General features: G+C 45.2%; 1 protein-coding gene across 15 annotated transcripts in view; it reads left to right on the top strand.

Moving 5' to 3' along the window:
- Positions 1 to 25,813, top strand: part of LOC138102701 (vasculin-like) — a 147,369-nt gene that overhangs the window by 36,539 nt on the left and 85,017 nt on the right. For 14 of the 15 annotated variants that reach the window (XM_069000452.1, XM_069000449.1, XM_069000451.1 and 11 more), the window contains one exon: positions 14,399 to 14,515. The exons of the other annotated variant lie outside the window; for it this stretch is intronic. In XM_069000452.1, coding sequence (XP_068856553.1) covers positions 14,456 to 14,515 — 60 coding nt within the window. In that variant the 5' untranslated portion in view covers positions 14,399 to 14,455. The remainder of the gene's footprint in view (positions 1 to 14,398; positions 14,516 to 25,813) is intronic. 15 annotated transcript variants of the gene reach the window in all.

Genomic DNA, 25,813 nt, shown 5'->3' with positions numbered 1-25,813 from the left:
GTGTATCTCTTGGAATATTTTCAGGTTCTTTTTTAGACGAGGGCATTCCCTCTTATAGTGTCCTTCTTCCCCACAATAGAAACAGGCATTTTTGCTTTGCTCCTGGGATTTTGATCGTGCTGGGGTTTTGTTTTTTCTCTTTTCCCTGTCTCTGAAACCTGAATGTTTGGGAGTGGTACTTGGGGGCTTCAGATTCCTCTGGGAGTTACTTTTCCTCATAGTGGCTATCATAATTTTTGCTTCTATTTTGGCTTTTTCTTCATCTCTCCGTACATAAACCTTCTGAGCTTCCCTTAATAATTCATTTAATGCCCACTCGTGCCAATCCTCTATCTTTTCCAGCTTTTTTCTAATATCTGGCCAGGCATGAGTGACAAAGTTAACTCTCAATAGAGCTTGCCCGGCTATGCTCTCAGGGTCAATTCCGGAGTATTATTTCGTATTCTTTCGGAGCCTCTCTAACCATTCAGTTGGAGTTTCCTCCTTCCCTTGCTGTCCATCAAAACCTTTGCTGATATTTTTCCCTCGGGGTGCTGCCTCTTTTATTCCTTTGATTATCAGATTACGATAATCATTCATATGTCCTCGTATGACAGCTGGTGAGGGATCATTAGCTCTGACCGAGGAAGAGGTGACCGGTCTGGAGAGATGGTCCCAAAAGGAATCGCCTTCCCGAGGCCCGGTGTCTTCCCTCAGCTGCTAGCTAGGAGGGCCTGTGCAGAAGCTGTCAGCTCTTTAGTGATTGTCAGCTCGTGATTTCAGCTCAGCTCTGCAGGGCAGTCTCCAGGCCAGACCAGAGAGAGACAAGAGGCTCGTGTAGCTGGTTCCGCACAAGGTAGCTTTATTGGTCCGGTGAAGGGGGGAGCTAGGGACAAGCTCTCTCTCTCACAGGGGCAGAGGGCTAGCTTTTATAGGGATACAGGGGGTGGGTGTCAGAGGGTAAAGGCCAATGGGTTACAAAGGATCTGCATAGGGTCTCCCAGAGGATTCTGGGTCTGTCTTTTTCTCACCATAACTGAAGAGTAGCTCCCTTTCCAGGGAGTCCTGCTGGGAGATTGCTCCATCTCCTTATCTCAGCAGACATCCCTCCAGGGCAGTGGCTGGGCATACCCTACATCCTCGCCCTGCCTCTTCATTGTGGTTGCAGTTAGGAGGTGCTATTGGCATTTTCTGGTCCCCAGGTGGACCTTGTTGATTCTCTCTTTCCCAAATTCTCATTCCAGCAGCTCTAATCATCTGCCTCTCCTCTTGGGAAAATATAATATTCATTATTGACTGCATTTCTTCCCAAGTGAAAATATTGGGACCTAAGAATTTGTTTAATTGTTCAGCTGTACCTATGGGATCTTCTAATAATCCTTTAATTTCCTTTTTAAAATTTCTGACTTCTGAAGAGGTCAAAGGAGCATTCACAAATCCTGTCCCCCCTTGAACCCCTCCCATAGGTACTTCTTGTAATGGGAATAAGTTGATTTCTTGATCCCAACCTTTTTGTTCCTCAATCATCATAACCTTAGAAGAGACCCTTTTCCTTTGTTTTGGAGTAGTGGCAGGAGAGCAATTATCGAGGTGTCTTTGATTTTTAACTGAATTTCTCCTAGTATTTTGGTATGGTGCTCCTTCGCGGGGAGGAGGACACATCGGAACCACGGAACTCGGTGGTGAAGCTGGAACCGCCAACGAGGCAAGGGCGGAAGTCCGCAGCCAGGCCAGAACCGTCAGCGGGGCAGGAGCTGTTGGCATGCGCGGAGCAGGGACGGGGGCGGAGGCGCCCGAGTTGGTCGGGGCTGCGGTCGGTGTGGGCACGGCCAGCACACGCGGGGCAGGGGCTGAGACATCCGAGCTGGCTGGAGCCACCGCTGGCACAGGCATGGCTGGCGTGCACAGGGTGTGGGCTGGGGGCCCACAGCTGGCGCAGTATTGTATGGGGGTGGAAAAGCTTCCAGGGGGTCCTAACCCTTTTCTTTCTTTTCCTCTGCTCGCTCTGTCTCTGGGGTTTCTGATCTCTTAATAATATTACAAACAGTGAAAACAGTGTACCAATTAAAGTTTTCACCCAACTTGACAAATTCCATGTCAACCTGTGAAAAATTTTGTCCACCCAGCTTTCCTTCATATCTTCTTGTTCCTTGTGTGTGTTCCTTTGAATATGGTCTAACAATCTCAGATCATTTTCCACATCCTGGGTCACATTTGGGATATGTATACAGCAATGGTCTAAGTCATCCTTCAGGTATCCACATACTCCATGTTCCTTGAGCTACATCATATCCAGTGCCATTCTGTTTTGTAAGGTCATCCTAGAGTTTGCCTGTACCTGCAGGTTTAGATCCTTGAATCCTTTTTATTTTTTTTGTTACATTAGCCAATTTCAAGACCTGCCCCTTCAATTGGTACAGCCATGCTGTATTTCTGTAAGTAGCTAAAGGAGTCAATAGGGATTCTAGTGCCCAACTAGCTTTAACCCCTGTATTTGGTTCATTCCAGTCAGTGTTAAAATCCCTATTTTCTCTTTTTACTCGTCTTTCTAGGTTTCCTTTAAAGGGAGAATTTTTCCAAATTTGGCATAAAGTAACCATCCCAAGCGTAATTTGTTTCACCTTTCTATCCAAGGGTAAACGTGTTGTCCAGGTTCCATCGCTTAAGGCCCAAATAAGATGTCCTGGGCTTGGAATGCTGGTTTTTGCAGTTTAGTGTGGTTCCCTTTTTGGGTTTTCACATGTCTTTCAATTTAATACTACTATTCCACCCCCTGCATTCGCATCCATATTCCAGGGCTGCTGCCAGAGGAGGAATTTGTTCTATTTCTTTATCAATTGAGCTACAATTATAGATTGTTAGGCAATGCCAAAAGGGAACTATTGCTGTTTTTATTTTTTTTACGGGAGGAGGTCCATTTTTCACCTAATGGTTCCTCTGTTCTATTACTTTCTAAATTTCCTCACCATATAATGCACCAGGGGCTACGGCCATGTATCTAAAATGTGACAAAATAGACACAGACCAAATTGACTCCCATTTTTCCTCTGTCTGTCCTACCTGGAGGGATTCAGCATCTTCACATTTCCAGTTCATGATTGTTACAGATACATTCTTCTTTACCCTTTCATTATAGGTACACCGTCCCAAATTAAATAGCCCAGGTCCCAATATTGGGTTCTTTACTTTCTCGTAATATGGGTCTTTTAATTTGTCACACTGGGATTTGGGTCTTGGGGTGGTCTGTTTCTTACAGGCAGTAGCCATCACTTCCTGCTACTCAACTCTAGGGTCTGGGCGACATTTAATCTGCTTGTTATCATTCTTATCTCCAACACTAGTCAAATTCATTGTTAATATTCCTCACGGCATAGGCTCCCCTGCTGCCTCAGGTAAAGGTAGACAGGCTGTAATTTCAGTAACATTCTGCAAATTGGCAAATGCTCTTATCAAGCCTACCACCAGTTTTTCCTTTTGTTCTGGTTTTGGGAGGTCAATTACTTGCCAATCTTTCTCTCTGGGATACCTGAAGCATTCCCAATCCCAAAATTGATATTATGATTAAAACATGATACGAGTCACTTGACAGTCTAGACATGTTTCAGAGCCAGTTTGGAAGTTGTTGGGTCTTGATAAATGACTTTCCAAACTTGTGGTGCTTTCTTCACTCGGGTGTAATGGATCCAAGCGTTCTGCTCCTTGATCATCGTAAAGGTAGTGAGAAGCACCTGGAATGGTCTTTCCCACTGTGGTTCCAAAACTTTTTCTGCAAAAGACTTAACATATACATAATCACCAGGCTGTATGTCATGTGCAAGACTATCCAGACCTGGACTTCGGGTCCCAGCCACATGCATTTTAATTTTTCTAAGCTGCTTGCTCAAAGCCACCATATAGGTGGCTAGTGTTTCTTCCCCAATTTGGATAGATGTCCCTTTTTGTTCTCCATATGGTGTCCTATAAAGCATTTCAAAGGAACTTTAGCTCTGGGTTTAGTCCGAATTCGTAGCAAGACAAGTGGAAGAGATTGGGGCCAGGGCAAGTTGGCTTCCTGCCCTAGTCTCACAATCTGTTGTTTGATCAAATGATTCATTTTCTCTTCTTGGCCACTTGACTGTGGGTGGTATGGAGTATGAAGCGAATCTATGCTCAAATAATGACTAATTTACTGCACCACCTTTGAAATAAAGTGTGGCCCTCTGTCTGAAAATATTGTGGCTGGGACTCCAAAGTGTGGTATTATTTCTTGTAGCAGTACTTTGGTTACTTCCTGGGCTTTGGCGGTTCTGGTGGGGAAAGCCTCTGGCCATCCTGAAAAGGCATCTGTTAATACCAACAAATATTAATACCCCCCTTTTCTTGGAAGTTCTGAAAAATAGATTTGCCACTGCTGCCCAGGCCCATGGCCTTTTCCGATTTGCTTGAGTTTTGGCTTGGGGGTATTCTTGGGTTTAGTCTGGATGCAAAGATCATGCTTCCGGGTTACCTGTATAATGGTCCTGGCAATAATCCTTTAATTATATAGGGCATCTATTCCCTAATGGGTTTTTACTAACCATAATGAATGGGAAGGAATGTCTAACTTTCTTTCCTCAGCAACAGCTCACCCCTCTTGATTCTATACTCTCGTTTGACTTTTAATTAGTTTTATTGGCTTACCTTCTAGGGAGATCTGCCTATCTGGGATCAAGGCCCTCTCAGTTGTTCTCGCCTCTCACAGCTTCTTTTGCCTCTCAATCGGCCAGCTCATTTCCTTTCTCTAATTCTGAGCTCACCTTTTGGTGTGCCTTAATGTGCATGATTACTATTTTTTCAGGTAACTGTACAGCATCTAACAGTCACATTATTTCTTGTGCATGTTTGATGTTTTTCCCTTGGGTATTCAACAACCCTCTCTCTTTCCAAATGGCTCCATGTGCATGTACAACTCCAAATGCATACTTCGAATCTGTGTGTATGTTTATTCTCTTTTCTTTTGCTATTTCCAAGGCACTGGTTAGGGCAATTATGTTAGCTTTCTGTGCAGAGGTGTTTGTTGGTAACGGTCCAGATTCTATTACCTCCCAGCAGGTGGTAACTGCATACCCAGCATGCCGCTTTCCACTGATGACATAACTGCTCCCATCAGTGAACCAGGTCTCTCCATCATCTAAAGGGGTATCCTTCAGATCTGGATGACTGGAGTAGGTGGCTTTGATAGTCTCTAGGCAATCGTGGTGTACCGGTTCCCCTCGGTCTCCACTGAGAAAAGAAGCTGGGTTGACAATGTTAGTTACTACTATTTCTACATCATCTTGTTCATGATGGCTTGATATTTCAGGAACCTTTGTGGGGAAAGCCAGTGCCCACCTTTCACTTCCAGCACTGCTGATCCAGTATGGGACACTAGCACAGTCATTTTCTGGCCTAAAGTGAACTTGCGTGCTTCTTGAACGTTCAGCACGACTGCACTGACAGCTCTGAGACACTCGGGCTATCCTTTAGCCGTTGCATCTAACTGCTTAGAGAAATAGGCCACTGCCCATCGGTATGGGCCCAGGTTCTGCGCCAGTATCCCCAAAGCAATCCCTTGTTTCTCATGAGAGAACAAAAAGAATAGTTTACTCATGTATGGAAGTCCTAGAGCTGGAGCTGACATGAGGGCATTCTTCAGCTGATTAAAGGCCTGTGTGGCCTCTTTCATAGATCCATAATCCACACCATCTTGTCATCTCCAGGAAAGTCTGTAACTCTTTCACTGTCTGGGGCTTAGGGGTTTGGCATATCATTTCTTTGCGATCTTGTCTGAAAGTTCGCTGTCCAGCGCTGGCTTCATAGCCCAGGTAGAAACTTTCTATTTCACCGCCTGAGCCTTTTTCTTAGATACCCTGTACCCTTGGAGCCCCAGAAAATTTAGGAGGTTTACCATCCAAGCTATGCAAGCTTCCTCTGTCCGGGAGAAGATCGTCCACGTACTGTAATAGCTTCCCTTCTTCTGGCAGGGCTTCCCAGGACTCTAGGTCTTTTGCAAGTTGTTCTCCAAACAGGGTGTTCCGGTTTGGCCAAATTTAGAAATATATCCTCTGAGGGAAGGCACAACCACCCCTCCCCCACATGGTTCGGGGAAAAAAAATAAATTTTCCTCGAAGGAAAGTGAAGGAGATAAAATTATTTATTTACCAAACACACAGGAAAAGGAAAATAATGCTAAATAATAAAATCTCTCACTGTGGAGAAAAAACCTGGGAAAAGTGTTAGAGTCCTCCCTTTGGTCTCCTTGGAGCTGGGGCTTGGCCCAGGGCCAGGCCCTCTGCGCTAGGTGGAAAGTCCTCCCGATGTGTTCTAATATTGTAGCAGTCCAGTGGAAAAGGGAGAAAATCCGAAATTCTAGGGAAAGGAAAAAAATTCAACTCTCAGTCTCTCTCTGGAGAAAAAGAAGCTGAACCACTGGCCAAAAGCTGACTCCAAAAAACAGCAAGCCGGGTGCCTCCTCCCTCCCCTGCCTCAGCTGGAAAAAAATGCTATCTGTATGTGACCTCGAACAAGCTGCAAACAGGTTTGAAAAAGTTTTGCTCAGTTTTTTCCTTCCCCCTCTCTGGCTCAGTTTAGAGGCATAGAAAGGCACAAAAATTAATTTCTGGGCATAGGCAGCAATATGGGACACACATCATAAGGTCATCCCAAGACACAGGGTGAGACTGTTCTTAAATCCTTGAGGCAACACCGTCTATGTGAGTTGAGTTTTGCGCCCACTCTTAAGGCTTTCTCATTAAAATGCTTTCTGACTGGCTTCATGGAGGGGGAGGCAAAAGAAGGCATCTTTTAAATCTAAAACAATAAACCAAGTTAGCTCGGATGTTAAATATGTTAACAAAGTATAGGGGTTTGCCACCACAGGATGAAGGTCCTCAGTTATTTTGTTAATAGCCCATAAATCTTGTACCACCCAGTATGACTCATCAAGTTTGCAGACAGGCAAAATAGGGGTGTTAAAATCGGACTGGCACTTCTTTAGTAGTTCTAGTCACAAAAATTTTCAATTACAGAGCTAATTCCTTCCCTGTCTCCTTTCTTAATGGGGTATTGTTTAACCCTGACTGGTTGCTTTCCCTCTTTGAGCTTAATCTCTGTCGGGGTGCATTCTTGGCTCTTCCAGATACATCTGTAGCCCATACCTCAGGAAATACTTGGTTTATAATTTCTTTCCTCATCTCTTCTTTAGCCTCTGAGGTAGTTAATATTAAACTTAATACTTCCACATATTGGTGATCATTTACTTCTAGAGTAATTTCCCAATTTTAAACATGATGGTTGCTTGTAGCTGTTCCTGCAAATCTCTACTCAAAAGTGCTTTTGGGGAGTTGGGCATAAATAAAAACTTGTGAATGCCCCATTGTTCTCTTAGTTTATACTTCAAGGGTTTACAAAAGTATGCCTTTTCAGATTGGCCAGTTGCTCCTTTTACCATAATATAATCATTCCCCCACTGTCATCAAAGCTTGATTTTAAACCGAATATGTCGCCCTTGTATCAATCAAGAATTCCACTTCTTTTCCTTTTCCCCTAGCCTCATTATAACCAGTGGATCTGCTAGGGTAAATTCCCCCAGTCCTCTTCAGTCTTCTTCTACAAGGGCAACCACCACCACCCCTTCCCGGTTTCTTTTCCCAGTCTCTTTTACGTACTGACCAAATCTCAGGGACTAAATGACTCTTCCCACATACAAATTTAACAATACTAAGCCCCAGGGTAACACCACATCCTAAACACTCCTTGCTTTGTAAACGAGTAGAAGAACTGTACCACTGAGTTGTACAAATGATACACTGCCCTAAAATCCACACAGGATGCCATGAATCTGAAACTGCAATATTTCTACAAACAAAGCAAGGAATTCCCCTAGTAAAACGTGAAGTTAGGACAGCATGGAACCAGTTAAAAGAGTCCCATGCTATGCTTCTCTTATATAACTACCGAGGAATGCTTTCTCTCTTAGGGGCTTGATACATTAATTACAAAACTTTGCTTGTGGTGCCTTAACCCCGTACCAAACACAACGGGCTGGCACAGAGCCAAAGGCAACCCCAGCAAAGTTAACTTCCCTTATATAACCACCAAGGAATACTTTCTCTCTTAAAAACTTAATACATTAATTACAAAACCTTGCTTGTGCTCCTTAACCCGTACCAAGCGCAGCAGGCTGGCATGGAGCCAAAGGCAGCCCCAGCAAAATTACTTTTAACATTAAACACCACACAAAAACACTAACCACCACATTCACACAAACTAGCCCCATTCATACCCATACAACAAAACCCCTGGGTCCACCTGATCCCCCCTGGATCATTTCTATTGGCGAACCCCCTTTGCCGGCTCCACAACACCTCAGATTCGCCCGATCCACCCCCAGGATCTCTCGCGGCCGCCTTATTGGTCGGCGAATTCCTCTGCCTTCAGTCTGCAGACTCCCTCTTTCCTTACAGGGGTAAGCCATGTGCCAGACATCTCTGCGTGTCTTATCAGCCCCCTTTTGTATTTCCCCAGACAAGCGTATGACTTACAGGCCCCTAAACTTTTCACATACCGTTTGTCCGCAGTCCCAACAGGTCATTGTCTGCCCCTGCAGTGAGCGAGCCAAGAAGGGGAATTCCACCAGGAAAATCTCCTGGGCTGCGGCTAGGACATGCACCCCCTCAGCCGATCCTGCAGCCGGGCAGACAAGGTCCTGCCGCGGTCGCCAAAATGATATGCGGAAGACTCTACAACTCAAAAGTTGTAAAGTAGGTATGTTTATTGCTGCATCGGACGCATGGAGGGTAGCCCCAAAACAACCATGTGTGCCAACTGCGGTACTCAGCTTGAAATATATCTAAAATATACTAATGCTAAATAATGAAACCTCTCGCTGTAGAGAGAAAACCTGGGAAAATTTCAGAGTCCTTCTGTAGTCTTTCTCTCTCCCCCTCCTTGGAGCTGGGACAGGGTGGTGGGCCCACCTCCAGGGCCAAGGCCTCAGTGGAAATTCCTCCCAATATATTCTGATGTTGAAACAGTCCAGCAGAGGAAAAGGAAAAAAAAATGAAGTCCCAGGAAAACAAAAGTTCAACTCTCCATCTCTCTCTGGAGAAAAAGAAAACCAAAAACTGGCTGAACAGCAAGCAGGGTGCTTCTCCGCTCCTCTCCCACAGCAGCAGAACACAGAAGAAAAAAATGCAGAGAACGAGAGTGTGTTATCTCTGTCTGTGTCCTTGAAAAGCACTGCTTTGAGCAGTTTGGTCAGTTTTCTCTCTCTCCACTTAGGCTCAGTTTAAAAGCATAGAAAGGCATAAAACTAATTTCTGGGCATAGAGCAGTGATAGGGAATACAACATCAAGTCACCCCAAGACAGTTGCACATGCTCTCTGAGGTCCTGGTCCAAGTCCAAACCCCAAAGCTGGTTCGAGCCAGTTCCAAGGTCCGAAAGCAGGAATTCTGGTCATGGTTTCTTCCTCTTATCAATGGCCTGGCATCCTATCCTCATCCTCCCATACATCCTTCCCCTTTGCCTGGCCGGTATAACAAATGTTCAGCAATCAGTACATTGTTTAGCAAGCACCTGCAAAGTTTTGCAATACTAGCAGTACCCACACCACTTAACCCCTAAAATCTAAGCCCCTTGTATCAGCTGTTAGAAAAAAAAGCCATTTTTTTGACAGTTCTGTGACTAGAACTTCATTTATTTAAACTAGTTTGACACAATTGGATTATTTAGAAAATTTCTCTGGAATTTCTTTTGAAGTTCATTTAGAAGAGAGTCTTGGATGACTTCGGTAGAGTAATTTATGACAAGTTAAATAACAAGTTAATTTAAAAACTTGTCTCTATTTAATGATAGCAGATTTTGTACATCTTACCTTATAGTTTAACACTGATATCAGAAGTACCTAAAAATTTTTGTATGAGCTCACTACATAAAAAGGAACCAACAACTTAGTTAAGTAGTACAGTTTAATGCTTATGAATCTGCTATACTTCCTTTTGGAAGTTGGAACATTTTTCTATTACTGGAAGTCTGCAGTAGCCCATTTCAGGCCAGAATAGAACAATAATTATCAGGTTCAGATTACTCAGCTCTTACTAAAATTTACTCAAATTACAGCAGCTTTCAATTAAAGTGAACTACATCTGTGCTCACCAACTAACAGATTTGCATTCCGTTGTGCAGAAATGTGGAATATGTCTTTTTTTGGGTCTCCCTGTAAAATGTGTGTGGATGTTAATTGTTTTCACTAGCTGAATTTCTAAGTGTGTATATCATACTTAAGATACTTTTGAGTCATTGACAATTTTGCAGTATCTAGCAGCAGAGCATAATTCTATGATACCCTTGCTGGAAAATATACCAGTTTAAAATTTTTTGTATAACTTTAGTCAAAGGTTTTGTTTGCCTTTGCCCTGGGGGAAGGGAACTGAAGCTTCTTTCCAGGGCATTGTTCCTCTAGGTGAGGCCTGATGAACTTAACATCTCAACAAATTGGGAGTAGCTCAAAAGACAAGAGCTATCAGTGGCCGTTAACGGAACATCAGCTTTGAACCTTAACCCTGGCTAGTCGGAGACAGCTAGTCTAAGAAAGGAGAGATAAGGAAGACCTAATTAGCATTGGAGGCGAAGAAACATGGATCCAATAAGAAACCAAATACTAAGAACTACTAAGAACTATGCAACCTGGGACCAATGAAGACTGACCCATTACATTTCTATGAGTTTTGGCTGTATAAAATATCTGAAAAATCTTGTAAAAGCCATGTGTCATGGAATGATTCTCTCTGCACACCCGGGCTATGTGTGGATGACATGATTTTTGTGGTACATCCTGGCCAGAACAAAGTAATGCCTTGACTCTCTAACATTAAAGATGTTGTTGGAGGGTTTTTGTTTTTCCTGCAGTTTTGGTGTGTCTTGGTTTGAAAGACAGGTGTCTGCCAAGGGAAGCAGGAGTCTCCCTTGAAATGGAAAATAAAATTAAACCCCCTTCCCTCCAAATTATTATAATTTCAAAATTAAGGGGCTTTCAGGCAAAGATAGGAATAGGAACAACAGTTCTTTACTATTATATATCTATATGTGTATAACAAGTCAAACAAACAGCAATAACTATGGCAGGCACAGCAAACAGAGCCACAAACCTAGTCCCAGCCTACTCGGCTGTCAGGCCCTTTCCCCTTTGATGCAGTTCTGGTCAGAGCCGGCAGGGGCGCTGGCAGCTCCCGGTGAGCAGGGCAGGTGCGATGTTTCCCCCGCGGCTGCAGGGGGAGCTCTGGAGTGAACTTGGGAGCATGCAGCAATGGCGGCCTGGGATCCTGGGAAGAGATGGAACAAAGGCTTCACAAACCCCCTGGGCAGCCGATCCCGGTGTCGGGCCGGACCCTCGGGAGCAGCAGGCTGGAACAGCAGGGACGAGCACAAATCCCGGGTGGCAGACGAGATGTATTGACCTCCGAAGCTGCAGTGGGAACCCCGGAAGGTCTCAGCAGGCAGGGCGTGGCGGGGCTACAGAGTAGTGAAGGCTCAAAGCAATGGTGGGGGCAGGGCGGCAGCAGCCCGGCTCCCAACAGGGCAGGGAAGGCGGGCTTGGGAATATCCCTGGGTTTTCTCCCTGAGGCACCCGAGCAGATGGTGAAAAGGTCCCTTGTTTAGTAAGATGGGGTGTTAGGGTCTTGGTGCAACAGCTGCTCCAGTGAGCAGGCTTCATTCATGGTAGAAGGAAGGCAGCTGAAAAGCAGAAGCCTACATAAGATAAGATCCCTCCACGAGGATGACAGCCTCTCTCCCCCATCCGAACGCCAAGAACACACACCAGCCCACACACCCAGGTGAAAGAGAGTAGCCCCCCTGGGTTCCTCCTTCCTGGCCAGGTCCTTTGTTCCTCACAAGCACCCAGCAATTTGTCACCCCTGCAACATATATGGGGAAAATTCCTCAAGGGAAAAAAAAAGAACAGAAGAGGAACTCCCAAACCCCAACACAGTGACACCCTTTTAATTCAGGCAATTTCATCTATTTCTTTCTGTGCTGATGCTCACCTCCAAGTAATATAGTTTGCATTATCTTGCATTCTCTTGCTTACTGATAGAGGTTTTCTCACCTGTGGAGAGAGCATGGGGTAAGAAAAGTACTCTTGGGTTGTATTTAAGCCATTATCTTGTCTTACTCATTTTCAAGCTAGAGAATTTTACTGGATTTTAGCAGTATTTCTGGACATGTAAACACTGTCTGGTCTCCTTGTTTTTTGAACGCTTTCAGGGATGGTGACTCCACCACTGCCCTGGGGAGTCTGTTCCAATGCTTAACCACTCTTTGTTCCTGGCACAGCTTGAGGCCATTTTCTCTTGTCCTGTCCCTTGTTCCCTGGGAGCAGAGCCCAACCCCCACCTGGCTCCACCCTCATATCAGGGAGTTGTAGAGAACAAGAAGGTCCCCCTTGAGCCTCCTTTTCTCCAGGCTGAGCCCCCCCCAGCTCCCTCAGCTGCTCCTCATAGGACTTACGTTCCAGCCCCTTTCCCAGTTCCGCTGCCCTTCTTCTTGTAGTGAGGGGCCCAGAACTGGACACAACACTCAAGGTGCCTCACCAGTGCCCAGTATAGAGAGACAATTATTACAGCTGGTGATGGGTCAGTAGCTCTGACCGAGGAAGCTGTGACCAGTCCAGAGAGATGGTCCCAAAAGGAATCGCCTTCCTGAGGCCTGGTGTCTTCCCTCAGCTGCTAGCTAGGAGGGCCCATGCAGAAGCTGTCAGCTCTTTAGTGATTATCAGCTCATGATTCCAGCTCAGCTCTGCAGGGCAGCCTCCAGGCCAGACCAGAGAGAGACGAGAGGCTCGTGTAGCTGGTTCCGCACAAGGTAGCTTTATTGGTCCAGTGAAGGGGGGAGCCAGGGACGAGAGCTCTCTCACAGAGGCAGAAGGCTAGCTTTTATAGGGATACAGGGGGTGGGTGTCAGAGGGTAAAGGCCAATGGGTTACAAAGGATCTGCATAGGGTCTCCCAGAGGATTCTGGGTCTGTCTTTTTCTCACCATAACTGAAGAGTAGCTCCCTTTCCAGGGAGTCCTGCTGGGAGATTGCTCCATCTCCTTATCTCAGCAGACATCCCTCCAGGGCAGTGGCTGGGCATACCCTACAGAAAATCACTTCCCTGGTCCCGCTGGCCACACTATTTCTGATACAGGCCAGGATGCCATTGGCTTTCTTGCCCACTTGGGCACATGCTGGCTCATGTTAAAGATGTTGTTGGGGTTTTGGGAGTTCCCCTTCTATTTTCTCTTGAGGAATTTTTCCCATATATGTTGCCCGGGAGACAAATTGCTGGGTGCTTGGGAGAAACAAAAGAACTGGCCGCAGAGGGAGGGGTCCAACTGGCTACTCTCTTTTACCTGGGCTTGTGGTCTGGTGTTCTCAGTGTTCGGAATAAGAGAGGCTGCCATCGTTGTGGAGGACATTCGTCAGCACTGCAGGCTTCTGCTTTTCGGCTGCCTTCCTTCTACCGTGAGTGGAGCCTGCTCACTGGAGCAGCTGTTCCACTGGGACCCTAACACCCCACCTTACTAAACAAGGGACCTTTTCACCATCTGCTCGGGTGCCTCAGGGAAAAACCCTGAGATTCCCAAGCCTGCCTTCCCTGCCGTGCTGGGAGCCGGGCTGCTGCCGCCCTGCCCCCACCATTGCTTTGAGCCTTCACTACTCTGTAGCCTCGCACGTCCTGCCTGCTGAGACCTTCCGGGGTTCCCACCGCAGCTCCGGAGTTCAATATATCTCGTCTGTCACCTGTGATTTGTGCTCGTCCCTGCTGTTCCAGCCTGCTGCTCCCGAGGGTCCGGCCCGACACCGGGATCGGCTGCCCAGGGGGTTTGTGAAGCCTTTGTTCCATCTCTTCCCAGGATCCCAGGCTGCCATTGCTGCATGCTCCCCGAGCTCACTCCGGAGCTCCCACCGCAGCCGTGGGGGAACCATTGCACCTGCCCTGCTCACCGGGAGCTGCCAGCACCCCTGCTGGCTGCGACCAGAACTGCACCAAAGGGGAAAGGGCCTGACAGCCGAGAAGGCTGGGACTAGGTTTGTGGCTCTGTTTGCTGTGCCTGCCATAGTTATTGCTGTTTGTTTGACTTGTTATACACATATAGATATATAATAGTAAAGAACTGTTATTCCTGTTCCTCATATCTTTGCCTGAAAACCCCTTAATATCAAAATTATAACAATTTGGAGGGAAGGGGGTTGCATTTTCCATTTCAAGGGAGTCTTCTGCCTTCCTTGGCAGACACCTGTCTTTCAAACCAAGGCAGATAATACTAGAAAAATACTAGAAAGCAAAATGGAAGTACTGATCAAAATACCTCAAGTGTAATCCTCTTGTAAGAGAAGCATCTGAAAAGTGCTCATTTCTTGTTTTGTTCTCATTACAGGGACTTGCCATGAGGTGCTGAAGCCTTGTTTCATTGATTCAGAGAGACTAGACCTAAATGGCGCAGCATGACTTTGCTCCAGCCTGGCTTAATTTTCCTACTCCGCCATCAACAAAGGTATGTTCTTTGCTATTCTTTTTAACAGGCAGTCTTGTTATTAGAGAAATCTAAACGCCATAACCTCAATCAGTAAAAATACAAATCTCTTTATGAAAATGTGAGGGGTGATACCAGATGTTATCTAGCAGGTCTTGCTGTCATGATTTAAATAGTTGGACCTTGGTTGTCAAGCTTGTACCTCTGGTAGGGGTTTTTCCTTGAGCATCTGAGTTCATGGAAAGTATGTGCCTGGATATGTTGTCAGAGCTATTGTTGGATTAAGATTGCCTTCATTGGGAGTTTAAAATTAATTATAGTATTTTGTACTAGAAGAAATGAGACAGAGGCATGTGTTTAATGTTCTTGCTTCTGATTTTGCTCTGTCCTATACATTTTACAGAAGTGTTATTCTATCATCCTGTTCCGGTTTGGCCAAATTTAGAAATATATCCTCTGAGAGAAGGCACAACCACCCCTCCCCCACCAGCTTCTGGAAAAAATAAATTTTCCTCGAAGGAAAGAGAAAGAGATAAAACTATTTATTTACCAAACACACAGGAAAAGGAAAATAATGCTAATTAATAAAATCTCTTGCTGTGGAGAAAAACGCTGGGAAAAAGTGTTAGAGTCCTCCCTTTGGTCTCCTCGGAGCTGGGGCTTGGCCCAGGGCAAGGCCCTCTGTGCCCAGTGGAAAGTCTTCCTGATGTGCTCTGAGGTTGAAGCAGTCCAGTAGAAAAGGGAGAAAATCTGAAATTCCAGGTAAGGAAAAGAAAAGTTCAACTCTCAGTCTCTCTCCGGAGAAAAGGAAACTGAAAAAAAAAAAACTGGCCAAAAGCTGACTGGAAAGCAGCAAGCTGGGTGCCTCCTCGCGCCCCTGCAGCAGCTGGGCAGAAACTGCTATCTCTGTGTGACCTTGAACAAGCTGCAAACTGCTTTGAGAAAGTTTTGCTCAGTTTTTTCCTTCCCCCTCTCAGGCTCAGTTTAGAGGCATAGAAAGACACAAAGTTAATTTCTGGGCATAGAGCAGCCACATGGGACACACATCATAAAGTCACCCCAGGACATTCCACCCCTTATCCCATATCGTTGGCTCAATGCCCAAATTAATATATTCTAACTCTAAACACACACATCAATACATTCATATATGTATACACAGCTATGTACAAAGAGTGACCCTCAGCAAGCAGTGGTACACAGGCATTTCACATTACAGCTGGTTTTCACCCAACAATCAGATCTCCTTGTGGTACCCAATGTGCTGTTCCATCATTCTGCATTACCCACCATGTGCAACCAGGTCCCTGAGCAAAGATAACCCCACAGATGGGTTTGACTGTACTTGAGGCAGAATTCATCCACACAGTCTTTCCTAACAGACCTCTGACATGCACTACTGGGACCTTATCTCCATCTACTGTATGCAGGGATTCAGATTGGGCTGGACCAGCTCTATTGGTGGAACCTCGGGTGTTAACTAACCAGGTGGCCTTTGCCAGATGCTGTTCCCAATTTTTGAAAGTTCCCCCACCCAGTGCCTTCAAAGTGGTTTTCAACAATCCATTGCACCGTTCCACTTTGCCTGCAGCTGGTGCATGGTAAGGGATGTGGTACACCCACTCAATGCCATGTTCTCTAGCCCAGGTGTTAATAAGGCTGTTCTTAAAATGAGTCCCATTGTCAGATTCAATTCTCTCAGGGGTACCATGCCTCCACAGGACTTGCTTCTCAAGGCCCAGGATGGTGTTCCGGGCAGTAGCGTGAGGCACGGGGTAGGTCTCCAACCATCCTGTGGTGGCTTCTACCATTGTGAGCACATAGCGCTTGCCTTGGCGGGTTTGAGGCAGTGTGATGTAATCAATCTGCCAGGCCTCCCCATACTTGTATTTGGACCACCGCCCACCATACCACAGGGGTTTCACCCACTTGGCCTGCTTGATCACAGCGCATGTCTCACAATCATGGATAACCTGGGAGATACTGTCCATGGTCAGATCCACCCCTCGATCTCGTGCCCACTTATAGGTGGCATCTCTGCCCTGATGGCCTGAGGCATCATGGGCCCATCGAGTTAAGAACAACTCTCCTTTACGTTTCCAATCTAAATCTACCTGTGACACTTCTATCTTTGCAGCCTGATCTACCTGCTTGTTTTTTTGGTGTTCTTCATTAGCCCTACTCTTGAGGACATGGGCATCTACATGGCAGACTTTCACAACCAGCTTTCTTACACGGGCAGCGATGTCTTTCCACTCTTCAGCAGCCCAGATTGGTTTTCCCCTACGCTGCCAATTAGCTTTTTCCCACTTTTCCAGCCATCCCCACAGAGCATTGTCTACCATCCATGAATCAGTGTAGAGGTAGAGCTTTGGCCACTTCTCTCTTTCAGCAATGTCCAGGGCTAGTTGAACGGCTTTGAATTCAGCGAGTTGGCTTGATCCAACTTTTCCTTCAGTAGCTTCTGCAACCCGTTGTGTGGGACTCCATACAGCTGCTTTCCACTTTTGTTTCATCCCTACGATGCGACAAGAACCGTCAGTGAAAAGAGCGTAGCATGTGTCTTCTGATGGCAGTTGGTTGTATGGTGGAGCTTCTTCAGCACGTGTCACTTGTTCTTGTTCCTCTTCACTTCTTGGTGGCAAAACCAGCTTCCAGGAGAATCCGGATAACTTTCCCTCCTTTCTCAGACACTTCTGTTGCGGTGTTCCCCCACACAGTGATGTCATCAATGTACTGCAAATGTTCTGGAGCCTCACCCTTTTCTAGTGCAGTCTGGATCAACCCATGGCAGATTGTGGGACTGTGCTTCCACCCCTGGGGCAGTCAGTTCCAGGTGTACTGCACACCCCTCCAGGTGAAGGCAAACTGAGGCCTGCACTCTGCTGCCAGAGGAATGGAGAAAAATGCATTGGCAATGTCAGTAGTGGCATACCACTTGGCTGCTTTGGACTCCAGCTCGTACTGGAGCTCCAAAATGTCCGGCACAGCAGCGCTCAATGGTGGAGTCACTTCATTCAAGGCACGATAGTCCACAGTCAATCTCCATTCCCCATCAGACTTGTGCACAGGCCAGATGGGGCTGTTGAAGGGTGAGTGGGTCTTGCTGACCACCCCTTGGCTCTCTAGCTCGCAGATCATCTTGTGGATGGGAATCACAGCATCTCGATTTGTCTGGTACTGTTGGCGATGCACTGTCGAGGTAGCAATTGGTACTCTTTGTTCTTCCACCTTCAGAAGGCCAACTGCAGATGGGTTCTCTGATAGTCCAGGCAAAGTGTTCAATTGCTTAATGCCCTCTGTCTCCACAGCAGCTATTCCAAGAGCCCACTTGAGTCCCTTGGGGTCTCTGAAATACCCGTTCCCGAGGAAGTCTATGCCCAAAATGCACGGGGCCTCTGGGCCAGTCACAATGAGATGTTTCTTGCACTCATTTCCAGTCAGGCTCACCTCAGCTTCCACCAAGGTCAAATTTTGTGATCCACCTGTTACACCAGAAATAGAAACAGATTCTACCCTCACATGTTGCGATGGGATTATTGTACACTGCGCACCAGTGTCAACCAAGGCATCATATTTTTGTGGTTCGGATGTACCAGGCCAACGAATCCACACAGTCCAAAAAACATGGTTTTCCCTGGCCTCTACCTGGCTAGAGGCAGGGCCCCTCTATGCCTGGTTGTCCTTCTTTCCCTGGGCTTGCATCTTAGAGGTTCCTTCATGGGAATTGGACATGTCATCGTCTTTTCCATCATTTCCAACAGTTTGGCTACAGGCAACTGGAGCTACGTCCTTTTTGGTCGAACTTCCTTTCTGAAACTTGTGCTTCTTCAATTCATGCACTCGTGCTGCCAGGGCAGATGTGGGTTGTCCACCCCACCTCTTCACATCTTCCCCACTGTCACACAGGAAATTGTTCTCATTAGAATTGTCATTGTATTTCTTTTTCAGATATTTTTCCACCTCAGCTGGTTTCTGAACTTGTTCAGGGGGAAACTTGCAAACCATTGGGTCAGAGAATTTCTTCAAGATTTGGCCCATATCCTCCCATTCCTCACACCACTCAGGATGTTCCACCTCTGTGTCAGGTGTCTCAGCAGTCACCCTGGAAATCTGAGCTCTTATTCTAGACAAGCTGCAAATCACATGGAGGAAGATTACCAGATTAAATACCAGGAGGGTGGTCTCTAACATCCAGGGAAAACTGAATACTCTCAAAAGATAACCTATCAAATTTAAAGGGAAGGGAAACCCCGTCTCCTCCTCCTCTAACAATCTGGGTGCAGTTACTAATAAATTCCCAAAACAGGCTACCGAACCTAAGACTGGTGTTAGGACGGAGAAACCACATATCATACACACTTTGAACAGCTGCTTGTACCTCTGTCAACTTCTTATAAATCATTATCACCGAGCACAGCAAGATATCCTGATTCGTCTCCCTTCTCTGTAAATTTACATATCAGGGACAAGATTGGAGCAAGTTGTGGATAGGCAAACAACCCTAGGGACCAAAAAAACACCAGTACCTCAATGAAGCCTATGTACCAGAAAGACATGAGTACATCAAGCAAGAGAGACATTATGAACTCAACCAACATGGTGACAACTTTACCCCAACACAGAATAAGTAAATTCAAACCAAAACATAATTAGCACAGGTTTTTTCACTTTCCTTCGAGCCTCAAGTTTGGGGCCACTAAATTTGTTCCCGTTTGGCCAAATTTAGAAATATATCCTCTGAGAGAAGGCACAACCACCCCTCCCCCACCAGCTTCTGGAAAAAATAAATTTTCCTCGTAGGAAAGTGAAAGAGATAAAAACTATTTATTTACCAATCACGCAGGAATAGGAAAATAATGCTAAATAATAAGATCTCTCGCTGTGGAGAAAAACGCTGGGAAAAAGTGTTAGAGTCCTCCCTTTGGTCTCCTCAGAGCTGGGGCTTGGCCCAGGGCCAGGCGCACTGTGCCCAGTGGAAAGTCCTCCGGATGTGCTCCGAGGTTGAAAGCAGTCCAGCAGAAAAGGGAGAAAATCTGAAATTCCAGGGAAGGAAAAGAAAAGTTCAACTCTCAGTCTCTCCCCGGAGAAAAGGAAACTGAAAAAAAAAAGTGGCCCAAAGCCAACAGGAAAGCAGCAAGCTGTGTGCCTTCTCGCTCCCCTGTGGCAGCTGGGCAGAAACTGCTATCTCTGTGTGACCTTGAACAAGCTGAAAACTGCTTTGAAAAAGTTTTGCTCAGTTTTTCCTTCCCCCTCTCAGGCTCAGTTTAGAGGCATAGAAAGACACAAAGTTAATTTCTGGGCATAGAGCAGCGACATGGGATACACATCATAAAGTCACCCCAGGACACATCCAAGTGATAAAAAAAATGCTTTTGAAATAGACCTTCTGAAATGGCTCCTCATTTGCTGGCAGGATGCTTGCTACTACTGGTAGCATGTGGCACTTTCAAATAGTTGTGTATTCTCATTGTGGTGGTTTCATCTAGACTACTTTTACTCTATGCAATGAGACAGCTTGGAAACAAGAAATAGAAATCTCTGAATCATTAGGATTGATAAGTATTCTAGGAAGTCTTGAATATATCTATCTCATAAATCCTTTTTTTTGGGGCTATCCTACTCTTTCTTAATTTGCGTGAGTGCAGAAACAGAGGCAGCACTACAGAGGCAGAACTGGTGTCTTGGGGCAATTTTATGAAGATACTTTATTCCCTAATCATCTGCTTTATGCCCAGAAATGTCTGCGGTATCTTTAAGATGAACCAGGGGGCGGGACCGGAGCCTGGAAACCCCGGGCATGGGCTCTATTCAATCTCTCTCTCCAGTGTGGTCAGCAGCTACACGGATTGTTACTTCCTTGCCTTTTGCGGAATTAATTTTCACCAACTTAGCCAAGAAGCTTCTGGGGTTTTTTTGGTTTTTTCCCCCTCCCCCTGGCCTGGAGGCTTTTCACTGGAAAATCCTTTCAGCGGCAGCTTTTTTTTTTTCTCTCTGGCCCGGGGAGCCTACAGGGTGGCCCCAGCCAGTCCAAAGCCCGGGAAGGCCAAGCCAGTGAAAGAAGGGACACTAAACTCCACCAACTTTGCCAGCTATGAGGAGAAGACCCAATCCAACCCAGCTGCTGTGTGAACTCTTTCTCCCTGCTTCCCAGAGACAAAGAAGGGCAGCTGCCATCTTTGCTGCTCGGCCACAAGGCGAGGTGGGGGTGGGATGTAAGGTTCAATTTTCTTTTTTTTCCTGTGCTTTGTGGGTATCTTGCTTTGTGTCATAGGTTAGCAAGCATAGTCCCGGAAGGGATGTCCTTGCTAAGGGGTGCTTACAGTTTCCTCTGGGACCTGATAGAACCTATCATCTGGCCAGTTTGAATATGGACAATTCTTTAATCCACTTAAAATTGTGACCGCCACTGTGATCCACATTTAAGAATAGACAAACTCCCCCCCCAGCTCTCTCTCTCGTTTCCGGTGCTGGGACAGGTGGCTGCGGGCCCCATGCGGGGGCCAGCGGGCCCGGCCAGGCCCTGCTCGGGCCAGGTCAGGCTGGGCCACGGCCATCCTGGAGTCGATGGACCTGTTCCAGCCGTGGAACCACCCCCCCCCCCGCCTTGCTGTGGGCAGCCGGAGCGGCTCGGCTCTCCCCCCTCTCCACTTCGATAAGCCACATTCCAGCTGCAAGGCCGAGGTGAGATTAACCCTTTTATTGCTGTGAAGAGCTGAAAACCTGAAGGAAGAGAGAGGAGATGCTTAAAGCTGAAATTCTGTTGTGAAGCTATGATATATCAGAGTATCCCGTTGTAATTTCATGAAGATATGGGGGGTGGAGTGTTCAACTCGTAAGCAAAAGCACCTGCGCTGAGATAGGCAGATGCTGACACAGCTGTAATTTCATGAGAAGTTTGGACAGGGAGAGATGAACCAGATGAGGACTTTTGCTCCAAACGGGGGAGGAGAAAACCTCAGTCCCTAGAGATGGACCAGATGAGGACTTTTGCTCCAAATGGGAAAGGAGAAAACCTCAGTTCCTAGAGATGCTCCCAGAGATAGTCCTAAAGATGAAGATGAGGGAGAGCCTTTGCTCCCAGGGAAGGAGAAGGGTCTCTGTTTTTGTTTCTGAACGGCTCAACCTTAAAATTGTACCCCAAAAAACTTCAAGAGTGGACCCCCGAAAGCAGTTGCAGGAAAAAGCTGCGAGTTGGGGGAAGGGAATCACATGGGAACAGAGAGACTCCTCTTCCTAAATGAACTGAACAATATTTGGAAGTGGGTGGCTGTTTTGTTGTGATACTGTTTTCATAGCACGAGCAAGAAGAGACTTCTCTTTCTAAATGGACTGAACAAGGTTATTATGGAAGTGGTAAACAGACTGAACATCTTAAGGGTTGTCTTTTTACATTGTCAGTGGGAGAAGGGAGGAAGGTGGGGCGAGGAGGAGAGTTCTGAAGGTGGCATAATTTTTTTTTTTCTTCTTTTAGGTCTGTTAATAAACTTCTTTATATTCTTTCAAGTTTGGTGCCTGCTTTGCCTTTCTCCTAATTCTTATCTCACAGAAGAGAAACAGTAATGAGTATTTTAGACCAAACCACTACACTAAATTGGTGTTTCTGCCTGGTTACAAACCCAACCTGCAACACTTTGTTAATAAACAATTTTACCTTTTTTTTTTTTCACTTTCATCCCCTGATATCCATTTCTCTCATTGGGAGAAGAAAAGGGAGTTATTGAAGCCTTTTCCCTCTAGAGAAAACGCTCATTCCAAGGCATTTTTCTCCTGAAATTTGTCTCCAAAACTGAGACAACTGTATATTTCAAACTCCTGTAATCTGTTTTATTTCTCCATTTGTAAAGATGTTGTCTTCATTATATTATTTTGAATGTAATATCTATATCTGCTGCTATGAGAGTCACATTGCCTTGCTTTAATGTATTTATGGAAGTTTCTTGCTGTCTTTCATGTCCATGGAAAATGTTTAGCCTTTATAAAGTTATGGAAATAGGCTTGTGCTGATATGCGGAAAAGACTCCACTACTGGAATAAGTAATAAAGTAGGTATGTTTATTCCAGCACTGGGACGCATGGGGGATAGCTCCTCCAAAGTCATGCTTGCCGACAGCTGCATTCAGCTTGGTATATATTGGGTTACAAACTCCATATTCATTGTTTCCCAATACACCTATAGATATTCATTACCTAGCCCCACCTAGCCTCACCTCGTATTATAATGAGCCCAAAAGTCATTTACATCTGCGTTGCGCTTGTGCAGTGTTGTCTGGTGGTTGTGGGCAGGGGTATCCGGGATGAAGTAAAGAGTCTTCTTCATTCTGAACTTTTCACCTTGCCTTCCTGCACATGCTCTTTATGTCCCTGGCCCAAGTCCAAACTTCAAGGCTGGTTTAAGTTAGGTTTAGGTTTGAAAACAGGATCTTTGGTCAAGATTCCTTCCCTTTTTAAATAGTCTTCTACTCATCCTGCTTTGGTAGGCACAATAAGTGTTGAGCAAGCTGTATGCATTGTTTTTAACAAACAGCTTCTTAGCAAATCATTTAAACTCTGCTTCCCCCTCCTCCCCTTGATTCAGTGCTACTGTTAAATGCACAGTCGACTGTCAATTGTGTTCCCATTGCTTTACTTTTATATATCTACACACGCACGTGCATGCATGCATTGAATGTCCTTATTTGTTATATTGCTCTATTTAACTTCTATGCTGATCTATCTAGCTTCTTTGTTTACTATAGTTGTGCCGGTTTGGACAAATTTGGAGGAAAAATATCCTCTGAGAGAAGGCAGGTTACAAACCATCCCTCCCCGACCAGGTTCGGGAAAAAAGAAACTTTTTCCTCGAAGGAAAGTGAAAGAGATAAAAACTATTTATTTAACAAAAACACAGGAAAAGGATAATAATGCTAAATAATAAAACCTCTCGCTCTGCTGAGAGGAACCTGGGAAAATTCAGAGTCCTTCCGTAGTCTCTCTCTCCCCCTCCTTGGAGCTGAGACAGGGTGGTGGGCCCACCTCCAGGGCCAAGGCCTTGGTGGAAATTCTTCCCAATGTATTCTGATGTTGAAACAGTCCAGCAGAAAAAAAAAAAAAAGGAAAAAAAACAAAGTCCCAGGAAAACAAAAGTTCAGCTCTCCGTCTCCAGAGAAAGAAAAAGGAGCTGAAAAACTGGCCAAAAGCAAGCCAGGTGCCTTCCTCACTCTCGCTCTGCTGCCACAGCTGAAAAAAAAAGTCTCTATCTCTGTGTGACCTTGAACAAGCTGCAAACTGCTTTGAAGAAGTTTTGCTCAGGTTTTCCTCCCCCCTCTCCGGCTCAGTTTAAAGGCACAGAAAGGCACAAAATTAATTTCTGGGCATGGGGCAGCAATAGGGGATACACATCACAAAGTCACCCCAAGACAGATGGGGTGGGCCCTCCTCTGGGGCCTTGATGAAAAAAATTCTCCTGATGTGTTCTGATGTTGAAGCAGTCCAGAAAGGAAGAAGAGAAAAATCGAAGTCCCAGGAAAACAAAGTTCAACTCTCCATCTCCCTCCAGAGAAAAGAGGCCGAAAGCTGGCTGAAGAGCAAGCAGGGTGCTTCCTCCCGCTCTGTTAGAAGCAGAGCAGTCTGTATCTCTGTGTCCTTGAACAAACTGTTTTGAAAGTTTCACTAGGGTTTTTTTCCCCCTCTCTCTCAGGCTCAGTTTAAAGGCACAGAAAGGCACAAAGTTAATTTTTGGGCATAGAGCAGCAATAGGGGATACACATCATAAAGCCATCCCAAGTTGCTTATAGACTATCTATAAGCAACTGTCAATTGCTGTTCTGAGAACATCAGGCCTATCTGTTCCAGAATGGTTCCTGTGATCTATTTGTTTTCATTCTACTTGATTTCTGAGGTATTCAGCTCTTATGATCTGCTTTTTCCAATTTAATACATTTTCAGTCAGAAAAGTAATTAGAGCTTAGTTTAACATGGTGTCACAATTGAAAAACAATCTTTTCCCACATTTTTCAAGAATCTGTTGGAAGAGCTTTAACTGTATACTTAAAGTGTCAATATAGCAGGATAAAAATAAGTTCTAGCCTTACCCCAGTACTACTCAAATATATCTGGGGTGTGGGTCGTATTTGTCACCTTATTCCTCATTTGTGGGAAATTTCATTGCAAGTATATGTTGTGGATCCTGTTCTCTTTCATTAATCTTTGCCTCAAGGAGTTTAGATACACTTTTTTAGTCTCTTGCAAAAACTCTGTAGTTGTATGCTTTCTCCATTATAGTCTTTGTGTTTTATTGTTTGAAATGCAGCTTATTTCCTTGCATTGTCTTCTCCCTCAGTGATCAGCATTGTGTTAAATAGAGCATATTTGGATATTAAACACTTGAAAAGTCTTTTTGGTCCTACCCAATGTGTAGTAGTTCCTAGTTTATGGAATAAAGCTTATCCTGTCATTCCTCTACAAGAGAGGTCTCAAATAATGTGCCCTTTTGCTCCCTGTTCCCCTCCATTTCCTAGGATAGATGTTTATTTCTGCTTCCCATATCTCAACATGAAAGATGCTGAAGAGAAGAGCAGGTAAGAGGGATGAAGAAGAATGGGATGAGGAAGGCAAAGTGTCTAATGCTTCATGTAGAATGTAGCTGGGATGAGGCTATAGTATCAACAGCATTTAAACTTGAGAAGGAGAAACTAAACTCTGCCCAGTCAGTTTTTATTTCCCTGAAAGGCACTTGGTAGGAATTGCATTTCAGTTTAGTTTCCCCCTCAATCCTGGGTAGCTGAGGCTTTCCCTTACCTAGACAAAGGGTAGCATTAGAAAAACCTGATGTAAGGAAGCTGGGATTGTGAAAGAATTTTCTTAACGTGACTGATTACAGCTTAAATGAAATCCATCTCGTCTATTACTGATGATTTCCTCTTAAAGATAAGCTTTTATATCACCCCCCTGTCACTTATATGGCAAAGTCAACTGCAATAGCTGGGTATCCATTGCTCAGTAGCTTTAGTTTGGGTCTGAAAGTAATATATTTACATCAGTACAGTATTGCAGTTGAGCAGATGAAAATGGGAAAGCTTTGTGAGTAGTGAAGCCATCTTGAGATATGGATGAAACTTTCAAAAACTAATTGCTGTAAAATGTGTATGGGGAGATTGCAGATTGGTAAATGCAGTCATTTTTGCAAGTTTTCTGTTACTTCATGTTAAGGAATAAGACTTCTTATATTTCAAAAATTTCTGTTGCTTTCTTTCTTGGCTGGTTACATCAAGTCAGATAATTTCTCAACTTCCAGAAATTGCCAATAGATTTCCTGTTGATTACAAGAAAGTTGATCAA

The sequence above is a fragment of the Aphelocoma coerulescens genome (assembly GCF_041296385.1).
Source record: "Aphelocoma coerulescens isolate FSJ_1873_10779 chromosome W unlocalized genomic scaffold, UR_Acoe_1.0 ChrW_unloc_scaf_1, whole genome shotgun sequence".
Classification (NCBI taxonomy): domain Eukaryota; kingdom Metazoa; phylum Chordata; class Aves; order Passeriformes; family Corvidae; genus Aphelocoma; species Aphelocoma coerulescens.
The sequence above is the reverse complement of the archived record's forward strand: the minus strand, read 5'-3'. Positions and strand labels throughout refer to the sequence as shown.